This window comes from Syngnathus acus, chromosome 1, assembly GCF_901709675.1.
Source record: "Syngnathus acus chromosome 1, fSynAcu1.2, whole genome shotgun sequence".
Classification (NCBI taxonomy): domain Eukaryota; kingdom Metazoa; phylum Chordata; class Actinopteri; order Syngnathiformes; family Syngnathidae; genus Syngnathus; species Syngnathus acus.
Window position 1 is genome coordinate 2,907,751 of NC_051087.1, and position 19,312 is coordinate 2,927,062.

The following is a 19,312-nucleotide window of genomic DNA, read 5'->3' on the forward strand; positions in this document are numbered from 1 at the left end:
TCAGACGAGGAGATGACAACGTGTACGACGCGTATGACTGAGCGCGTATCCTTCACCCCGACAGACGAGGCGTTGGCACAACATCCCGGCCCACTCCGTCTCCGGAGGCTCTCGTAAAAAGCCTTCATTTGTTAAAGCTTCTTTGCTGCGACCTCGCTCCCACGCTGAGAAGCTACTTTCTCCACTTCTCCCGGTTTGGCCGCTGCCCTCTGGCCATGGCGCCAACGAGAGCATTCATTTGATGAGGAAACGTCAAAAGCTGACAGACCACCTCCTGTGATTTCAAGAGCAGAGACGTCTCCGTTTTTGCAAGGGTCTGTCCATATATGTGTTGTAATTATAGTCCTCGACCTAAATTGTTTGCCGGGCTTTGATCCTTTTTACATTTTATTGCATCCTGCACAGAGTCAAGACACTATGTGCCGGAAAGTAAATTTTGCTTCAGAATTATTGAAGAGCATCCGAGGCATCAAAAGCTGACAAAATACTTCCTGTGTGTAACAGAGATATTAGAAATTTTATAAGGGTCTGCCCAAAAACTTTTTTGTAATTTAAGTCGTCAACCTAAATATTAAACCTGGAAAAAAAATCCATAACTAACTTGAATCATTGATTCTGGACTAGTGAAGCACTTTTGCGTTGAAGGGCACCTTTCCTGGACTTCAATGAGTGATGACGTCCTTGAGCTGTGTGTGTTTAATGTGTGTGCGTGCGTGTGTGTGTGTGTGTGTGTGTGTGTGTCATACACACGGATTGGCATCTTTCCCCATTTTACCGCTGGCAAGTCTTCAACGTGTTCGAGAGAAGCCATTGGAGAATGATAAAGTAGTCACAAGACAGGTCAGTGTGTTCATTAACACCATGGCAGGATTACTCGATAAATACATTAGATGTTCATAGCTTACCAAAGCCAGAAGAAAAGTTATTTATATTCAAAAGTTACTCTAATACTACAGTATAACATCTGTTTGTTCAATTTTAGAATTATGAACGGTCCAATCCATCTCTTAATACCATACACTATCACGTGGTCATTTTTGAAACCATCAATACAATACAAAAATACAATAAACCATCATCATCTTGAGTGGTCAGAATCGGTATTGATCTAATCAAATTACAGAAAACATTTTAAAAAATAGAATACATCATACACACCAGAGCTTCTGAGATGCATGGATGGATGGATGGATGGATTACATATTGCAATTTAGTATGCAACATCAGCGACTTCCCACTTCAATTTTACAGTTCTATATGTAGAATTCGTCGTCTTACCACATGTTGACACTAAATAACTCACTCATATGAATGCAAAACTTATATACTCAGCAGCAGGACAAGAAGTGATGGGTCCGCCACCTTGAACCGGGAGTTCTCCACTTCAAAGTAAATGGTAGCTCCCGGTTTAAGATGGCGACTAATCGTGACGTCATCGTAAAGCAAATACATATGCATGTTTCTAAGCAACGATACCACACAAATGCTCCCATCTATTTATAACGGGGATTACATATTTATTTCTTTTATTTGAACGTATTTACTAAACAATCCACGTGAGATAATAAAAGAGATTATTGGGTTTTGTTAAGTTTAAAACACAAGGCTCATACAACAAGATTCAAAAACGGAATTAATAATCTCAGCGAGGAAGTTTTGAAAGTAACACACCCCTGTATTGTACATCGGAGTGGTACTGACTGGTGACGTAGAAGGCGGGAGGGGAAAACGTGGTCGGGATTGTGTGCGGAAAAGCAGCATTTGTGCGGAGGAGAAAACGTTACGCCACAGCGACTGTCAAGTAAACAACCAACTCATAATTAAGTTTCTATTCTCCACGCGGCTCAGTCGGTCGGGAGACGATTTGTTTTTTTTTTTATCGAGGCTACATCATCAGTATCGACCAACCTGCGGCTAGCTAGCTAACTAGCACGTTTGTTGACATCGGTGCTACCACACTCATGATAGCTACTGAGTAATTTAGTCATATTCATTTATGCTTTCGTGTGAAATATAATTGTTGTACTTTGAATGACCAGTGTGCGAATGAATGGGAAAGATGGTGGTGATCAGGGGGAGGGGCTCCCTGATGCTGTCAGTATTTGTAGTGGCTGAAAAGTTCACATTTCTGATGTTTTTCCAACAGAAATGGCCCGAGACTGGAAGCCTGGTGATCTGATTTTTGCCAAAATGAAGGGCTATCCCCACTGGCCAGCCAGAGTAAGTTGGGCCTTTATTAGAAAATTGAGTTGTTGGTTTTTTTGGGCCATCCCGTCGTTGCATTCTTTCACTTTCTGTTGCAAGCCAGAGTGTGAGGTATAAACATGCTTCAGATGCAGCACCACTTGGATAAAATGGAGAAATATAAATTATATGACAGAGGAATGTTCAAATGTTACCTAAAAGCAGGTACTATGATGATGAAAGTGATAAATTCACTTAATTTTTTTCATCCTATTTACAGATAGATGAAGTCCCAGATGGCGCTGTGAAGCCATCCAACATTAAGTTACCCATTTTCTTCTTCGGCACGCATGAAACGTGAGAAACGACACAAAAACATTTCCGTAGCGCACACATTTTACAGAAATGGGGAAATAATTCGACCTATCTTCCCGACAGTGCTTTTCTCGGCCCCAAAGACATCTTCCCGTACCAACTTAACAAAGACAAGTATGCCAAACCCAACAAGAGGAAGGGCTTCAACGAAGGACTGTGGGAGATTGAAAACAACCCCAAAGTGGAGCTGACGGCACCCAAGGTTTGCATCTTCTATTGTGGGAAAACCATTCCTGTGCAGCTCATGTTATTTTCTTTTCTTTAGCCGATTCGTCCTGAATCTTTGTCTGAGAAGGATTCAGACGCTGGCCTGGAGGGGGATGAGGAGACAGACGATAAGGAAACAAAGTCATCTGAGGTAAGCGTTTTTATTTCAACTAAATCTACCTATAACGTCATCCGCTTGATGTCACAGACACTGCCTGTGTTTCATCACAGCTTCTTGTTGTCTTGTTGCTTTTTTTATGAGTTCGAATTCCATTTGTTCAGATGTCAAAGCAATTTTGTCCCTAAAATCAACAACGTTCCCAGTTGTAGGACTAATAATTTTGAGGTTCCATAAAATGGAACACCACCTTTCAGGTTCCAGGAAGGGAGGCTGAGGAGGAGGAGGGAGAAGAGGAGGAGGAGGAGGAGGAAGAAGGGCCTATGATCACTGATCAGAAACAGGATGTACGTACTTTGCATGCTGGGAGGTGTAGATTGCGTGGGGGGGGGTTAACAAATTCTGCATGAGGTCTGTGCGCTTGAGGCATCATCATTTTGTTTGTCATTGGTTTCATTTCCTGCATGGCTTCATCTGTGGGCTTTGCTGTCACTGCTTCCTGCTTTGCATCATGTTCCAGAAGTTCATAAAATGGAAATTTAACAAGATTAAAATTAAATAAAATTTAGGAGTAACAATTCTTAGCTAATATTGAAATTTACTCAATGTAACCCAGTGGGTGGATTGCTAGTCTGAAAAGCATGCGAGTCCTGATCTCGCCACAAGATGGTGCTATAGTACAACAACCAAAAATAGAGTAAATTGGCTTCATGAATTCAATGTGTAAATTGTTTGCAGTACGGTATTCCCTATACAATAAAATGCATTTTTAATTATTTAATCTATTAAATTATTTGTCAATTTGCAGGACTCAGTCCAGACAGAGGTTTCTAAACCCAAGCGAGGACGTAAAAGAAAGGTGCCTTTTTATTTCCTGACGTCCCTAGAAGTTTCAGGAGCACATGAAATCATATTTGAAAGAGACTAAATATTGATATTGTTTTAATTCAGAATGAGGGTGATCAGGAGATTGAGACAGCCGAAGCTCCCCCGGCGAGTCCCGTCAGTCCGGCAGGCGAGTTGAAATGTCCTTGGCCATCCGATAATATTCCGCCTGATGTCGCAATAACCAATAATGTACTCGTTTGTCAGGTGGGGAGGCCCCCAAACGACGAGGCAGGAAGCCCAAAAGTGAAAAGTTACTCCTGCTGCAGCATCAAGACCGACCAGCGTCAGGAAGTGAAATGTAAACAAACACACACACGGTGGTCTCACGACATGATAATAATTGCCACTCGGCCATCAGAGACATCGCTGAGTCGGATAAAAAGAGGAAGAGAGCGGCGGAAGACAAGTCCAAGATCTCTGAGGAGGACAAGCGAAGGAAGGACGACATCAAGGCCAAGGACGGTGAGGGCAGAGAGCCAGAGGCCAAGAAGAAAAAGCAGTCCAAAGACGGCAACTCTTCCGGTGCCTCGGATGACGACGAGGTAAGTGTGGTCTTCACCAGACAACATGTACAGTGGGTAGAAAAAGGTTCATGTGATAGAAACAAATGATTTTTTTCCCCCACCATTATTGTATACAATAAGCAGTACGTCTCAATTGTTGGAATTTTTAAGATTGTAACATACATTTTAACGTCTAAATTCTGAACATAGCCACATCCCCAGTTCCAAGAGGGTGTCTACACTTATGCAACCACACTTTCTCACTTGTTTATTTTTACTCGCCCCCCCTGAAATAATTTTGGAAAAAGATTTGCCATTAATTATATTGGACACATTTTTTCATCTCACATTTTTATGAATTTTATTTACTTAGAAAAACAAAGGCAAGAAAAAACAGAACATCGATGTGGACAAGGACGGACGGCGGCGCAAAGAGGAGTAAGTGCTCATGCTTTGCTGCCAAAGTATTCCATTGCATAAGCGCTGAGTCTGAAAAATCTAGCTTAATGCTAACACATAATGTATAACGTTATAGATTGGCTAACGGAATTAGCATAACCCATTGAGCAACAGATATTTGAATGCAATCATTTTAGTCCAAAATTCACTTTGGATTATTTAGTGTCATTTCTAGAGTTAAACAATGTGTGAATCTGCCTTTTTGTTGTTGTTACCACAAACAGTTCAAGCAAAGACGACGGCAAGAAAATTGACGAACGTTCCGGGGCTAAGAAAAAGGGTGAGTTCAGCGCCTTGACTAACCTCTCGATACTGTGAGCGATAGTCTATCGCCACAATCGCTGGTTTCGAGTAATAAAGCAGCTAATACCACGAAACCCGTTGCTTGACAACGGCACAGTGAAACAAGTGATTCAAAAATTCTGAACATCCTTTTTCACTGTTAAAAGCCTCCCTGTTCTTTTTGGGGGGGAAAAAACCTTGAAAGCAACCATTGAAGTGGAGCTTCTTTCTTCACAGAAATGTCCACAGATGTCAAGCTCCAGCGACTGCACAGTGAAATCAAGATTTCGCTGAAGATAGACAATCCCGTGAGTTCCTTTTTCTTTTGGGAAATAAAAAACGGGAGGTGACGCATGGGGCAATCCTTAATTCTAGTTCTCCCACCACGTCACTTTTTGTTTGATGAAGTATAATTGTGTATTTGTTACGTGTAAAGGATGTGAAGAAGTGCCTGGTTGCCCTAGATGAGATCAGCACCCTTCAGGTGACCACTCAGCACCTGCAGAAGCAGGGCGAACTCATCGCCACTCTGAAGAAGGTAAGGCGGCGCCCGCCCCCAAAAATTACAGCTGAGACTCGCCGCTTTACGTTTTGCTGTATCTCCAGATCCGCAGATTCAAAGCCAGCCAGGACGTGATGGACAAAGCCACCATGCTGTACAATAAGTTCAAGACCATGTTCCTGGTGGGCGAGGGCGAGTGCATGCTCAGCAAGGTCCTCAACAGGTCCATAGCCGAGCAGCGGCAGCACGAGGAGGCCAAGAAAGGGACGCTGAAGAAAGCGGAGCAAGCGCAAGAAAACAACGCGAGCACAGGTAGGTGGAAAAAAAAAATTGACCTCCATTTTGTTTGGATAGAATGAATAAGAGTGCAGAAACATGATGGATGGATGGATGCTAGCTAGCCAGCTTCTCTCTGCCGCCACCATGTTGTGACTAGCTTGTCAGTAACAAAAAATATTACGGATTTATTTTTGATAAAAAAAGAAAAAGCCAAATCTGCTAGTTGCACATGCCAGAGCAGATTAAACAATTATTTGCACTCATTTTTTTTTTAGCAGCAACGTGGAGTCTATATATAATTTTTCATTCTCACTGGTATCCTTCTGTTGGCCTTGCAAAGAAAAAACAAAAAAAGCTAAAGAGGAAGCGGTTAAATTCCAAAGGTTCCGCTGTACCGCAGACATTTTACGTACATTGACACGCATCGTTTTTGTTGTGATGCGATCTAATGGTTGAGTAACAGTTATACCTTTTGTAAAAGCCGAGAACACACGCCGCCTCCAGCCTGCTCATAAAATAAAATGGCAACATCAACAAAAAAAAAAGAAAAAAGCGGCCGTTCCTGTTAATTGCAGCCCGTTATGCAATGAGAGGACAGAGCTTGTTACATGTCAAAATTTAAACATCCTGGTACGAGTCAATTGAGGTTCTGACTGACTTTAACCGCCGGGCAATTCTGTTCAAACCCGACCAGTCACGCAGTATCCTGAGAACTCCTGGTGAGCATCCTTAGTCCCTTTTAGGCAGGTCACAGGATTTCTTGGGGGAGGGGGAGGACACACCACATCCTGCGCTTGAGCATCTCGTACGACCGGATGAATACTTGACTTGCGTGAAAAGGTTCCTTTCTAATGCGCGGCGTGGCCAATGGACGGAAAATTGGAGTTATCTCCCTGAGGTCTGGTGCGAGGACATGCGTCATCACATGCTCCCAAGCGCTTGTCTTTGCTGCGGTTTTTGGACGTCTGAGCCTGTGTGTCCTCTAACCGTGTAGACAAGGCAGGCGAAGGAGATCACAGCACCGAGGAAAATAAGCAGGAGCCACGTGAAGATACCTCCTCGGGGGAGAATCTCAGGTAGCGTCTTAAAGAATTTTTTTTATTTAACATTATTGCCACTTCTTCAGAGTTTGGTAGAAAATACTTGTTGCATGTCATGTTAGCTCTGCGTGTAAAAAAAAAAAAAGAAAGATGTGACTCACACCATTACTTGGATATTTTTTGGAAGTACAGTAGCCCACTTGTCAGGCTGACAAAGTGGTATCGGTGTCATGGTATTGGTGCTTTTATTCAAAACTAGTAAATATTGTAATCTGAATCATCTTAAAAGTATTTCTTGTAAAAAAAAAAATGATTTAGCAGGTGTTCTCCTGCAATTGGTCTAACTTTGTCGATCCACTTTTCCATAGCGCTCCCGTTGCTCCAGAGGCCTCCACCTAACAGCTCGCACTGGTCCCTCAAAGTCTTCACACTGGGATGTGCCATCCAGTTGCTCACCTCAACTGGTTTCCACATTAACGAGCGTTGCAGTCAAAGTCGCTGCTTATCGCCCTTCGGTAGTCGTCGTCGTAGAAGACAAAGCACTTTGTCTGCTTTTAGTTACCGTAGTCTTTAAAGAGGGAAGTTTGATTTCATCCATTGTGTAAGTCTTTAAAAAGCTGTTTCCTCTTTTAAACGCGTGTAAATAAGAGTTATTTTTGTGCCTTTTAGTTTGATACGTTTCAGCGTCAAATAATAAAGTAGTGCACAGTTTTATCCGGTGATTGTTGATTTCATCGAATTGCTTTTACCATTTAAAAAAAAAAAAAAAAAAGCTAGATCTATATTACATTAACCTGTCATAGAGATCCTGTTAAACAAGAACCACTAATATGATGAATTAAACTCAGTCAACAAATCTTTATTACAAGTTTCAAATAAATATAAACCACAAAACAGGAAGTCAACCTGGTGCAAAGCGGCGTCAGTTGAAAGCGCCGCGGTCCGTGTAGGGGTAAGCCAGGAATTCGCCCAACTTGTTACCGTCGGCGTCGTAGTGCAGCATGCGGAAGCATTTGTCGCAAAACACGCAAGGGTGACTCGGGGCAAACTGGTCGCCGGTGGTGCACCACCTGAGGAAAAACAGCAAGTGGGATGTCAATCGGGTGGGCAATAAAAAAATATATATTTTTTTAGAACGTACCTGGCAATATAAGTGTAGCAAACAGCACATTTCTGCGTGGCGGTTCGGTGTTTGTGAGTTAGCAGCGGGTAGAACCTCCGGTCCAGGCAGTCGTCCTTGTGCGTCAATCTACAAAAAGACCAGCAAAAAAAATAAAAATAAAATCACTGGCGTCAGCAGATGGGCTCCATTACACGAGATGGGTACCCCCCCCCCCCACGTGCTTACGCATCAAAGACACGGTTCATTTGAGGTGTCACGAAAGCCTCTTTGCGAAACAAACCGCTTTTCACATCACGGCGGTTCCTGAGCACGTCACATCCTTAAAGGCAGAGCGGCCGCAAGATGATCTGCTTGGAGGAGGTACAACGGTGGAGTTCATTCATTCCGTGGCTGTGTGACTCCATTTATTTCCGCTTTCCGAACACAAGCTTACAACTTGGTCACGGTCGGCTCGCCGCCGGAGACTGAACGTTTGGTAGTGAAGCAACCAAACGACGATAAAGCTTATTTTTATGACCTCAGTTGATGAGCTTATTCTTTGAGTCTCTATTTTTATCTTTTAGCAAGATGATTCCGACTGAATGATCAAATTATGGCCTTTAGAAAATTGTATTCTGCAACACTGCAATGTCGATTTGAACTCCGATTAAATTGAAGAAACTGAACTTTCACATTGGACCTCTTGGGCCAATTCTGTGACATAAAACTTGCTAATAATTATAACAGTATGAAAGCTTGAGCAAGCTTTGGTTTCCAACTCTAGGTTTCTTGAATGTGTTGAATATTGGTAATGATGCAGTGAGAATCAAGAAACCTCAATGGCATCTAAGGAATGCACTGAGCTCAGCTATCTTGTATGAGCTCTTCAAAAAATCAACATGGTTGTTATTCAAAAGCCGCTTGGTTCTGAAAATGAAAGTGTTTGTTTCGTCTTTTTTTGTTCTGATAAAAACTAAATCTTGATGACCGTTTCATTCCTTTGGCATCACTCAAGAACATCCACAGGCAGTCAATTCCCACTAGGGGGCGCTTTGGTTTTACCTGATGTCTGTGATGATGACGACATGCTCACAGTCGCCCTGGTGACAGTAGAAGTAGGGGAAGCCCACTTTCACCTCCAGATCCGCCACCTTGGTGTCCTCCATCTTGGCCTGGGAATACGGCGGGAAGTTCTTAGCCTTGGCCCATGTGATCGTGGTCCTGCAAAGAACAGAAATATGTGCATATCATACGACACGAGTTCTGAAGCAGAATATACAGGGATTATTTTATCCAGATTTTTAGTGTTGGCATAAAAATGATCTGCCCCACGGGCCTATCATTCTTATTTTAGCAAATGTGAGTCAACGATAAACTTCAAGCAATCGGCTGATCCGACCACAAACGAGCCTTTCACCGAGAATTCCTCCTCTAACCTTTTTCCAATTTCCCTCACGCGGACGCTATCAGCGGTAACTCTTGTTTGAAACCTGTACGAATAATTATTCAAGGACTCTTAATTCACAAGGCTGCGTTTGTTACTGGGGTTCCAAAAAATTAGGGATGTTGGGCTCGACAAAGCAAACTTACTGGCTGATGTCGCGGCATTCGGGGTAGCGCATGTCGTTATAAAACACCCCTTCGAAGAAAAAGAAAGCAGACTTGTAGATGTCCTGAAACACGACAAAATGTTTGCGTTACAAAAATGCGAGGTGTTTGGTGGAGGGTGATGCGCGCTCACTTTGTTGACGACATCGGGCACCATGTCCGGTGTGTTGCTGAACTCGCCGCACACTTGTAGGTCGCTAGCGCAGCAAATGGCGTCTCGCAGCTCCGACAGGCTTTGTGAGCCCAGAACCAGCAGCGTCATGTGGGGTCGGACGTAGCAAAACTGCAAGGGGAAAAGGGAACAAATGGAGAATCCAAATTTCTTGAGAATATTCTAAAAATAATCCTTGAACTCTCCACGCACCTTTTCAAATGTAGCCGGATAGTAGATATTGATTGTCAGAATCACGTCTCCTTCCGGGACTAAATTTTCCACGGTATCTGGTTTCGTCATGACGGATAGTCGCTCCTGAGAAAAGGCAGAAATCCGTCAAGCTCGTACCTCGGCAAAAGCCGAACCTTTGCCAACTCGCCTGCTCGTCTGCGTAAAGGTCGTGTCTGTTCTTGTTGATTTTTAGAGAGGATTTGTAATCTTGCCTCTTTTTCCTTTCGCTGTCGAGACAAAATCACGAGGTCAGCCAATAGAGGAATTCAAAGCGAATATATATATATAAAAAAAAAATGCATACATGAGAGTTTTCAACGTGGAGTCTTCAGGTACAACTTCAGGGTCCGGCTCCTGGTCCTCGGGATGGCAACGAAGTAATGCGGGGCTATTGGAAAGGTGAAATAAAAAGCCATATAAGACAAAAGCAGTCAAGAAAATAAGGCTCGTGTCCACTTCCTGGAAAGGTCAAAGGTTGCAGTATGCACCCAAACGTTGATGCAATTAAGAAACATGTAATGAGACTCAGGTGTGAAGCTTATTTAAGGTGTTAGTGTGTGATGGAGGTCATGCCCCCTTTGTGAAGTGCTCCTGTCTCTTTCTTGGCTTCTCCTCGGAGTGAGCTCAAAGGTACCTGCAGACTTCTTTGAGCTCCCGCATCATGTCCACGCTGACTCCCATCTCGTGAGCAAAATTGGCGTTGAACGTGTCTTCGTCCTCGATGCCGTAGGAATAGTCGGACGGCTTGAGTCTACTCAGCCACTCTTTTCTGAACGAATCTATGTGAAACTTTTTGGTATTCTTGTTGCCGTAGTCGTAATCTGGAATGCTTGGATTGGGCTCGGACGCTGGCGCCGAGGAAGTCGCCATGTTTACTAAAAAATAAGGAAGTACGTAAATGCAGCGCGCGGGGGATTGTGGGTAATGTAGTACCAGTACAGTTTCGCAGTGGTCTGGTGGAACATGTGAAAATATTTTGCGGATTAAGGCACAAATCCTGTTCATGAGTATTACATTACACGACATTGCAGTACTGGACTAAATATAAAGTTGAAATATGATTTTTAGGCATTGTAATGTCAAATAGATCAAGGGTTGGCATTGTAAAATGCTTGTTATATGAACATGATCCACTAACATTCCTTTTCCTTTTTGGTTGGCCTTTTAAGCACAATACCGAACGCTAATTGCAATTTCACACCACAGCCCTGCCTGGATAGGTTACTTTTTAGATGGTCAAACAACTAGCTGATTGTGTGCCTTCACACACAGCATCACTGTGTCATATCAGGAGATAAAGTGGGCAGGCCGTAGTAAGCATAGAAAAGTATAAATATCAATGAAGGGACTCTAATGGATAATTATTTTCCAAGTGAAGGTGAAGATTTGCAAACGGAGTTGCAAAGAAGATTTTTTTTTTTATCCATCGAGAGAATTTTTTATTCTTGGAGATGGAGCTCGCCAATGGAAACTACTCGCTGCATCAGGTTCGTTTTTGCTAACAATTATTTTTTTAATAACACTGTCAATCTTTTTTTGTTTGCATTTTTACTGGTGGGGACTAAAATGAATCTTTATGAACATTAAATGGAATATTGCGTATTATTATGCCAAAATCTTTAGCTTTTCCATTCCTTCTCTTCTAGGTGGAAAAACCCTGTTCTGGAAATTTATTGTAAGTTATTTCATCCATTTTAATGTGATGATTTTTGCTTTCTAAATGCCCACTATTGCTGTACAGGCAGTGATATGTGTAATATGCGTGATAGTTTATCAGAAACGGGGGTCATTTCTATTTGCAATATACTACATACACACTAGAGGGCGGTAAAAGCACAATGAATCGCAGCCAATTGAAATGTTGTCACTTAAACCTTGAATATTTTTGTATTACAAGACTTTTGCTACTTTTTAGTGACTCCATATTTATTACACTTACGATGTGCCAGTGAAATTACTTCGGTCACCCTCTTTTTGTGTTTCTATTTAAATGTAACCTTTTCAAACTTCCCTTACTGTGAGTCCTGTGGTATCCATTTTGTTTAGGTGGGTCAGTCCTTTCAGTTTGATTTTCAGCTTCAGTGGCTAATCTACACCAATAGGGTTTAATTTTGTACATGTATGCAAACTAACGGATAAAGAATATCTTCCATCCAGAGAACCACCAATAGATTTAGAAGCAGCTTTGAAGGAATGCTCCAGCGCCCTCGATCTCTTCCTAAACAACAAGTTTTCAGATGCCTTAGCTCTTTTAGCACCCTGGTAAGTCCCGTTTTGCCGTTTCCGCATGACATGCTGCTCAAGATATGACATAAGATGCATTTGTGTTGGCGACAGGAAAAGCCAGAGCATGTACCACGCGATGGGCTACAGCAGCATGCTCGTAATGCAGGCGGGCATGACCTTTGACCCGAAGGACATGAACGCTGCGATGGAGTCACTCAGCGACGCGCTTCTGACATGCCAGAGGTACGGCCCGACAGGTAGTCAGTCGGAACCAGAATGAATTGCGTAATAGTTTTTTTTTTTTTTAATCTTCTCTAGGTTTAGAAAGAAAACAGGAATAATGGAGACTCTGGTCAATTTGTGGCACAGGCAATCACCTGAAAGTCTGACAGAAGGTGAGAGGTCACGTAGACGTAGAGCCCAGCGTCTCTTGAGACACTTTCTAACGTCACGTTTTGTCACACAGAGGAAATGCACGCTGAGCTCTGCTACGCCGAAGTGCTGCTGCAGAAGGCAGCGCTCACGTTCCTCGACGAGAGCATCATCGGGTTCATCAAGGGAGGCATGAGGATCAGGAACAGCTATCAGATTTTCAAGTACGCTGCACGCATTGGTTGGCGCTTGGAGGTATTTTGAAGGTCAATGTTGTGTGTTCGCAGGGAGTGTCAAGCGCTGGTGCAAGGCAGCACGGAAATGGAGAAGACGAGCATGTATGTTCACTTTAAGGGCGGAGTCAGCATGGGCATTGGATCTTTTAATCTGGTGGGAACCCTCGTGAACTAATAATCGAGACATTCACGTAAAAACATAGCAAGAATTGACATTTTTGTTTTTGCCAGATGCTATCTCTCTTACCAGCTAGAATCCTCAAACTGATGGAGTTTTTGGGTTTCTCAGGGGACAGGGTAGGTGGATAAAGACTCCTCACAAAAAATTTGGCTTTTGGGTGAAATTTCAAGATGAAACTAGAATGCAAATTTATTTTATTTTTTTCAGGAGGTGGGTTTGTCTGAGTTGCGAGCGGGCGCCTCCAGCGACAGCCTGCGCTCTATTCTCAGCACTTTGACTCTGCTCATGTTTCACCTCTACATCTCTGTCATTCTGGGTAAATAGCCGATTTTTTTGGACCTCGGAATTCAAACAGGGTTTTTTTTTTTTTTAAATCAACTTTTTTTTTTTTTTTATTTACTCAAAGGATCTGGCGACGTGGATCTCAGTGAGGCCGAGGCTCTGCTGGAGCCTTACGCTAACAGGTTCCCGAATGTAAGCTTGTTAAAACAATTACATTATTTCATATTATTGTATAAATGAATAAATTATATTAAAAAAAAATTGCATCATGTTCTTCACCATATTAATTTTCTCCATAGGGGGCTCTCATGCTTTTCTACGTTGCAAGAATTTCCCTGCTCAAGGGAAACATCACATTTGTAAGGGATGCTCAGAGAATTCATTTTTTTTTCGTGGCTCCACTTTTTGTTTTTGCTGATTGCTGTGTTTCTCTGGTTAGGCTGAGGAAAAGTTCCACGCTTGCATCGCCGCTCAGCATGAGTGGCGCCAGATTCACCACCTGTGCTACTGGGAGCTCATGTGGGCTTACTCCTTTGAGCAGAATTGGCGGGAAGCGTACCACTATGCCGATCTGCTCTGCAAGGAGAGCAAATGGTCACAGGTGAAAAAGAAAAAAATAGTCACTCATTTGTTACATTTTTGGAAAGACTCAACGTCATCTTGTTTGCTCGTAGGCCGTCTACATGTTCCAGAAAGCGTCCATACTGAGCATGCTCCCGGAGGAGGAAGTCAAGAAACTGGGTGAAAATGTGGAGGATTTATTTAGGTATGCAAAAAAACAAAAAGCAGACAAAGAGCTTTTTGCATTTTTTGAGTCATGGGAATGACGCAAGTGCGCTTCGCAGGGAGGTGGACGGTCTGCGGCTGAGGTTGGCCGGAAAGTCCATTCCGACTGAGAAGTTTGCGGCCAAGAAGGCTCAACGCTACGTCTCCTCCAAACCAGTCAAGCTGGTCGTCCCAGCTTTGGTGCGGACTGTTTTGTGGCATTCGCAGAATTAAATTAAATTAAATTAAAAACCAATAAATTAAATAAAAAAATAGAAAAATGAAAATAAAAAATAAAAAATTAATAAAAAAATCAAACAATTTGATTAAATTAAAGGAAATTTCATCCTGCAGGAAATGATGTACGTGTGGAACGGCTTCACCATTGTTGGCAAAAGAGCCGACTTGACGGAAAACATCTTGGCTACGTTGGAGAAAGCGGAGGAGGAAATCAAGTATAGTTCAAGTGAGTGAGAAAGACAACAGTAGTGCGTCAAGTTTTTCTTTCCCTCACACATGACACGGTGTTTGTCACCCACAGGCCCGTCAGACTACCACCTGGACGACCAGTGTGTGATTCAGTTGCTCAAGGGCTTGTGTCTGAGGCAGTTGGGGCAACTCGACCAGGCGGAGGTCTGCTTCAACCGCGTCCTATCCAGGTCAGCCACATACCTAAATAGGCTTGGTCACTTTTGCTTGATGCCAGAAAGAATGCAATCAAATTTTGCAGCGAAAGCGACCTGAAGCACGACAACTACCTGGTGCCGTTTACCATGTACGAGATGGGCCTCCTGCACAAGCAGAGGGGCGACATGGAAAAGGCCATTTTTGTGCTTGAAAGCGCCAAGTAAGTATCTTCTAAGATTTTCTTTTTCTTCCCTGAGAAGATGCTAAAAGAAGCCGCTGCGATTTTCAGGCTGAACTACAAAGACTACAGCATGGAGTCTCGTCTCCACTTCCGCATCCACGCCGTGCTCAACAGCATAGAATCCTTTGAGGCCAAGATGCCACCTTCACGCATGGCGGCGTGAACGACTTCATGACCGACCGCACTCTCTATTATCGAGCACTCCTCCAACCTCATGACTGGCCCCCCAGGACATCTTTTTACGATGCTTCTGTAAATGCGTCACTGTGTCTTCTGTAATATTCTTCTACTGTTAAAGCATTTATACACATAGAACATCAACTTACATATATTTGAATTTTGTTTCTGCAACTCTGTGGAGAAATTCTGATATGTTTAGGTGTTAAAATGTTGGCATCTAGGTCGTCTCTGGTGGACTCCCCCCCCCCCCCACCCATCTGGGAGCTAGGCTAGCATATATAGTGAAGCATATATATTTGAAAGTTGGGGGTGCCGTTTGAGGTAAAACAGTCAGATTCTAATCCTTGTGGATGTGATGTCTTGTAAATAGCTGATTATGTATATTTTTCTTCTGGATGAAATGTATCAGATGTGCCAAATAAACCTTAAATGAGCATAATTGTGATAATATGGCTTTGGTATTTGAAGTTTTTTTTAGGGCTGTGGTTATATTTGTATACAATGCTGAGCAGTAGGCTTTTTTTTTTTTAAGTTTGTTTGATCAAACTTTATAAAGTCAAACGGCATGCGAAATAATTGATTCGTTTTTGAAAATTATATTGAGCCGGGGCACATATTTTACATTTGGAAAAATATCACGGCACACGACAGCAAATAACTTTATTTAATAATGATCTCCCACTCATAAATTGTAATTTCAGATCATCACTCCCCAAAAGTTTTTTTTAATAGTCTATAACTTTCCAATAAATCACAAAACGGGTTTTTAATTAGGCGACCGAGACGTGTCATTCAAATGGTGGGTCACGTGGTGTATCATGTGACCCGCCCAGGAAAGGAGGAGGGAGGAGGAGGAAAGAAGATGGAAGGGAATCGAGACGAGGCTGAGAAATGTGTCAACATCGCGTCAAAAGCCATCGAGGCGGGGGACAAGGAGAAGGCGCTCAAGTTCCTCCACAAAGCGGAGAAGCTCTTCCCGACAGCGCGAGCCAAAGGTAAAGACGTTGCTTCCGGCTAACCTAGCTCCCAGATGGGGAGGTGGAGTGGGGGTGAGTCCACCAGAGACGACAATCTAACCGGCCGGCCAGAGCGACTGTATAATCATGAAATATGTATCAGACATTTTAAGCTCATAACGCCATTTTTAAAAGCTAATGTATGGGAAAAAATGTCAACAAGAAGTGAAGTTTTGTCAAAAGCTAACAGCGAGCTGGTACGCTAATAAACCGAGCTAAGCTATTTAGGCTGCTGCGCGTGTCGTTAGCGCAATTTAAAGTGAGCGTCGTTCATAACTATCGTGGATATGTTCACATTTTCACCCCAAATGATAAGAAAAAACGTGTTGATTTGGTGTAGTTGTGAGCGTAAGCACCATCTTGGCTAACTTAAAATCCGACGAAGCGGATCAGAACTGTCAGTGGCGTGACGTCATCACTATGCTTCCAGACGGTAAGGTGAATTAGCTCCTTAGCCGTAAACACATTATCCTGTTCTAAAAATCAAAAGAAAACTGTTAAAAATGTAAAATAAATAATAACAAACACACCTGTTTTTTTAATTGCCGTATATAAATAACCCTGAATGAATGTCAACATTAACAACTAAACATTTATGTTTTTTAATATATGACAATACAATTGAACTGTACTAAAGGAATCCACTGGTGGCACGAATACTACCACACTCTTAAAAAAAAATCACTCCTATACATCGATGTAACATTATCTTCTTATTTGTCTTATCACAGCCTTGCTTGACGCGATAACAAAAAACGGGAGCTCTGCGGCTAATGGCGCACATCGCAGACGACCGGCGCACAATTCGGAAGACGGCGGCACGCAAGCGACGAGGGCACGTGCCGAGTCCACGGGAGCCGAATCGTCCAAGGTGTTTACGCAAGAGCAGGTGGAAGGCGTCCAAAGGTGACAATGCTGGCTTAAAATGTTACAGCGACACTTGTTAATGTTCAGCCATCCAATTTCTGTCGCTCAAATTCACTGAACTGTAAATATGTGTTGATAGCGGGGTTACCTTAACACTTGTTTTCTTCCTGTCAGAATAAAGCGCTGTAAAGACTACTACGAAGTGCTCGGTGTCACCAAAGAAGCCAATGAAGATGAGCTGAAGAAGGCCTACAGGAAACTGGCCCTCAAGTTCCACCCGGACAAGAATCACGCTCCCGGAGCAACGGACGCCTTTAAAAGTTCGTCTCCCTCACTCGGCTTCCGTAAAAATAGTGTGCGGAAAATCTAATAGGAGTTCCGTGTCCCCGAGCAGAAATTGGTAATGCGTACGCGGTGCTGAGCAATCCGGCCAAACGGCGGCAGTATGACTTGACGGGAAGCGAAGAACCAAGCGGAGCAGGCCACGCCCATGGCGGCGCCAACGGCTTTGACTTCCACAGAGGGTTCGAAGCCGACATCACCCCTGAAGACCTTTTCAATATGTTCTTCGGAGGAGGCTTCCCTTCTTGTGAGTTACACACATACAAATGTGGCAAGTCGGGCTGCACGCAACTCACAATTATTTCAGTAATCGATCAATCTGTTGATTATTTTGACTGTTTAAAGATGAATGAAGTTAAAAATAATATTTTATTTTCCATCTCCTCATTCACAAAAATTAACAAAAAAAGTGTTAACGCAATAATAAATATTGGATTAAAAAACATTTAACATCCAAAGTAAATGATTCATCGGTGTCAAATATGTTGCGTGACTTTTTTCCTTTCTGTCTCTCAGCAAGCGCACAGACGTTCACCAACGGCAGGACGAACTACAGCCATCACGGCGACTACCGACAAGAGCGGACAGACGAAAGAGGAGATGTACGTGACCTCGGCTACCGCTGCCGCTTCTGCTGCGTGCATGTTGTTGACGCCATCTTTCTCTCCAGGGTGGTTTCTCCATGTTCATTCAGCTCATGCCCATCGTGGTCCTGATCTTGGTGTCAATACTGAGCCAGATGATGGTTTCCCCTCCTCCTTACAGTCTCTACTCTCGACCGTAAGCGTGACATCGCTATCCCAAACTCTGCTACGTCTAGCTAGACGTATTTATAACGCCATGGGTCCTCTCCAGGTCCACGAGTCAGACGGTGAAGCGGCAGACGGAAAACCTGCACGTGAACTATTACGTCACCAGAGACTTCAAGTCTGAGTACAAAACGGCGGCGGCGCTGCAGCAGATTGAGAAAAGTGTGGAGGAAGACTACGTGGCCAATGTCAAGAATAGCTGCTGGAAGGAGAGACAGACAAGTAAGAGGGTCAACTTTGGATGACTTTTCATGCAATAAAAAAGCCAATTACGTCAATTTCAGTCACAGGTTAAATATGACTAATATTATATTTCAAATACACTCAAACAAATTACTTCTCCCCCGGTCCAGAAACAGAGCTGCTGTACGCCGCCAAGGTGTATCGGGACGAGCGCATGCGCAAGAAGGCGGAGCTTATGACCATGGAAAACTGCAAAGAGCTGGAAAGACTAAATAACCTCTTCCGAGGCGGATGACTCGCTTACACACTCTTAGATGCTCTAATGTATAACAGTAGATGTGTGTATGTACAGTTTTTTTTTTCTGTTGGTTTTAAGAAGAGAATTTACATTAGAAGCAACACAAGAAAAATCCAACTGAGAAAAGACGAGTACTTCAAGTTCACCTCACTGTTCCATCTCAAACAAACTTTCGACATTCCGGAGAAGCATTCTTTTGCAGGAGGGATTTTCAAAATAAAGTAGTAAGCTCATCCACTTCCTTGTTGGTAATGCCACCAATCAGCTTCCAGCATGAAATTAATATTCTTGATGGGGAAACATCACCAGAAGAAGTCTGGAGTTACTTTGGGACATGCCTTCATACAAGATGTTCATTTTTTGAAGTGTTGGACATTCATGCAGTTATTTAAGTATCTATAGGAGAGAGAGATTTTCTTCCACGCTCGCTTGTCAATGAAATAAAGTAATATTATTAATAACTGAATACTTGAGTTTATTATTCCATTAGTATTTAGATGTTTTTGGAAAACAAAAATGTTTCATACAAATAATGGAGCTTTGTTTATCCATCTTTGCAAGTGATGGCAGAAATAACATGATTAACCTTTTTGTTTAATTTGTTTTAAAACATTTTGGTTTGGTGGTGTGCTCTGGGGAAAAAAAACCCACTGCACTACAGAACCAAAACGGAAACACCATGCTGATTGCGTCACACAATCGATCGTCACAGCCTCCAAATATTCACAATGGATTATCCCGACGGTGCTATCAAT

The 19,312-nt window shown here is 42.8% G+C and overlaps 4 protein-coding genes across 5 annotated transcripts; 3 read left to right on the forward strand and 1 right to left on the reverse strand.

The window, feature by feature from the left end:
- The first annotated feature begins 1,696 nt into the window (after nt 1-1,696).
- Nucleotides 1,697-7,551, forward strand: psip1a (PC4 and SFRS1 interacting protein 1a). 2 transcript variants are annotated; one of them, XM_037257467.1, is made up of 17 exons: nt 1,697-1,801; nt 2,147-2,220; nt 2,465-2,541; nt 2,623-2,761; nt 2,825-2,917; nt 3,142-3,231; nt 3,693-3,743; nt 3,836-3,899; nt 3,977-4,070; nt 4,131-4,314; nt 4,649-4,713; nt 4,959-5,014; nt 5,254-5,324; nt 5,453-5,554; nt 5,623-5,830; nt 6,792-6,873; nt 7,206-7,551. In XM_037257467.1, exons 2-17 carry the CDS (start codon nt 2,149-2,151, stop codon nt 7,234-7,236), a joined length of 1,479 nt encoding a protein of 492 aa, XP_037113362.1. In that variant the 5' UTR covers nt 1,697-1,801; nt 2,147-2,148; the 3' UTR covers nt 7,237-7,551. The 2 variants fall into 2 exon arrangements, with proteins under 2 accessions (XP_037113362.1, XP_037113369.1); XM_037257474.1 differs by lacking the exon at nt 3,142-3,231.
- Nucleotides 7,552-7,671: 120 nt separating this feature from the next.
- Nucleotides 7,672-10,829, reverse strand: snapc3 (small nuclear RNA activating complex, polypeptide 3). The gene is made up of 9 exons (XM_037257487.1): nt 10,567-10,829; nt 10,237-10,320; nt 10,081-10,159; nt 9,912-10,016; nt 9,681-9,830; nt 9,530-9,612; nt 9,002-9,160; nt 7,979-8,086; nt 7,672-7,907 (listed from the first exon to the last, which is right to left on the reverse strand). Exons 1-9 carry the CDS (start codon nt 10,800-10,802, stop codon nt 7,760-7,762), a joined length of 1,152 nt encoding a protein of 383 aa, XP_037113382.1. The 5' UTR covers nt 10,803-10,829; the 3' UTR covers nt 7,672-7,759.
- Nucleotides 10,830-11,296: 467 nt separating this feature from the next.
- On the forward strand, nt 11,297-15,264 carry LOC119127792 (tetratricopeptide repeat protein 39B-like). Its single transcript, XM_037259947.1, has 18 exons — nt 11,297-11,419; nt 11,579-11,607; nt 12,090-12,194; nt 12,270-12,401; nt 12,477-12,553; nt 12,625-12,754; nt 12,818-12,920; nt 12,998-13,063; nt 13,155-13,263; nt 13,354-13,421; nt 13,529-13,588; nt 13,669-13,830; nt 13,904-13,995; nt 14,075-14,195; nt 14,349-14,460; nt 14,536-14,653; nt 14,725-14,841; nt 14,911-15,264. Exons 1-18 carry the CDS (start codon nt 11,384-11,386, stop codon nt 15,023-15,025), a joined length of 1,752 nt encoding a protein of 583 aa, XP_037115842.1. The 5' UTR covers nt 11,297-11,383; the 3' UTR covers nt 15,026-15,264.
- A 595-nt stretch (nt 15,265-15,859) lies between these two features.
- dnajb14 (DnaJ heat shock protein family (Hsp40) member B14) lies at nt 15,860-19,019 on the forward strand. The gene is made up of 8 exons (XM_037258267.1): nt 15,860-16,037; nt 16,790-16,964; nt 17,100-17,245; nt 17,320-17,514; nt 17,784-17,869; nt 17,938-18,047; nt 18,123-18,298; nt 18,430-19,019. Exons 1-8 carry the CDS (start codon nt 15,905-15,907, stop codon nt 18,552-18,554), a joined length of 1,146 nt encoding a protein of 381 aa, XP_037114162.1. The 5' UTR covers nt 15,860-15,904; the 3' UTR covers nt 18,555-19,019.
- The last annotated feature ends 293 nt before the right edge of the window (nt 19,020-19,312 follow it).

Excerpts from the sequence above, each read along its gene's own strand:
- snapc3 (XM_037257487.1), bottom strand. The coding sequence starts at position 10,802 with ATGGCGACTTCCTCGGCGCCAGCGTCCGAGCCCAATCCAAGCATTCCA. Across the intron at positions 9,613-9,680 it reads TGCCCGATGTCGTCAACAAA|GACATCTACAAGTCTGCTTT; the intron begins GTGAGCGCGCAT and ends GTCGTGTTTCAG. Across the intron at positions 8,087-9,001 it reads GTCATCATCACAGACATCAG|ATTGACGCACAAGGACGACT; the intron begins GTAAAACCAAAG and ends GTCTTTTTGTAG.
- dnajb14 (XM_037258267.1), top strand. The coding sequence starts at position 15,905 with ATGGAAGGGAATCGAGACGAGGCTGAGAAATGTGTCAACATCGCGTCA. Across the intron at positions 16,965-17,099 it reads CAGGTGGAAGGCGTCCAAAG|AATAAAGCGCTGTAAAGACT; the intron begins GTGACAATGCTG and ends TCTTCCTGTCAG. Across the intron at positions 17,870-17,937 it reads GGACAGACGAAAGAGGAGAT|GGTGGTTTCTCCATGTTCAT; the intron begins GTACGTGACCTC and ends CTTTCTCTCCAG.
- LOC119127792 (XM_037259947.1), top strand. The coding sequence starts at position 11,384 with ATGGAGCTCGCCAATGGAAACTACTCGCTGCATCAG. Across the intron at positions 12,755-12,817 it reads AACAGCTATCAGATTTTCAA|GGAGTGTCAAGCGCTGGTGC; the intron begins GTACGCTGCACG and ends GTGTGTTCGCAG. Across the intron at positions 13,589-13,668 it reads TCAAGGGAAACATCACATTT|GCTGAGGAAAAGTTCCACGC; the intron begins GTAAGGGATGCT and ends TTCTCTGGTTAG.
- psip1a (XM_037257467.1), top strand. The coding sequence starts at position 2,149 with ATGGCCCGAGACTGGAAGCCTGGTGATCTGATTTTTGCCAAAATGAAG. Across the intron at positions 2,918-3,141 it reads AGGAAACAAAGTCATCTGAG|GTTCCAGGAAGGGAGGCTGA; the intron begins GTAAGCGTTTTT and ends ACCACCTTTCAG. Across the intron at positions 5,555-5,622 it reads TCATCGCCACTCTGAAGAAG|ATCCGCAGATTCAAAGCCAG; the intron begins GTAAGGCGGCGC and ends CTGTATCTCCAG.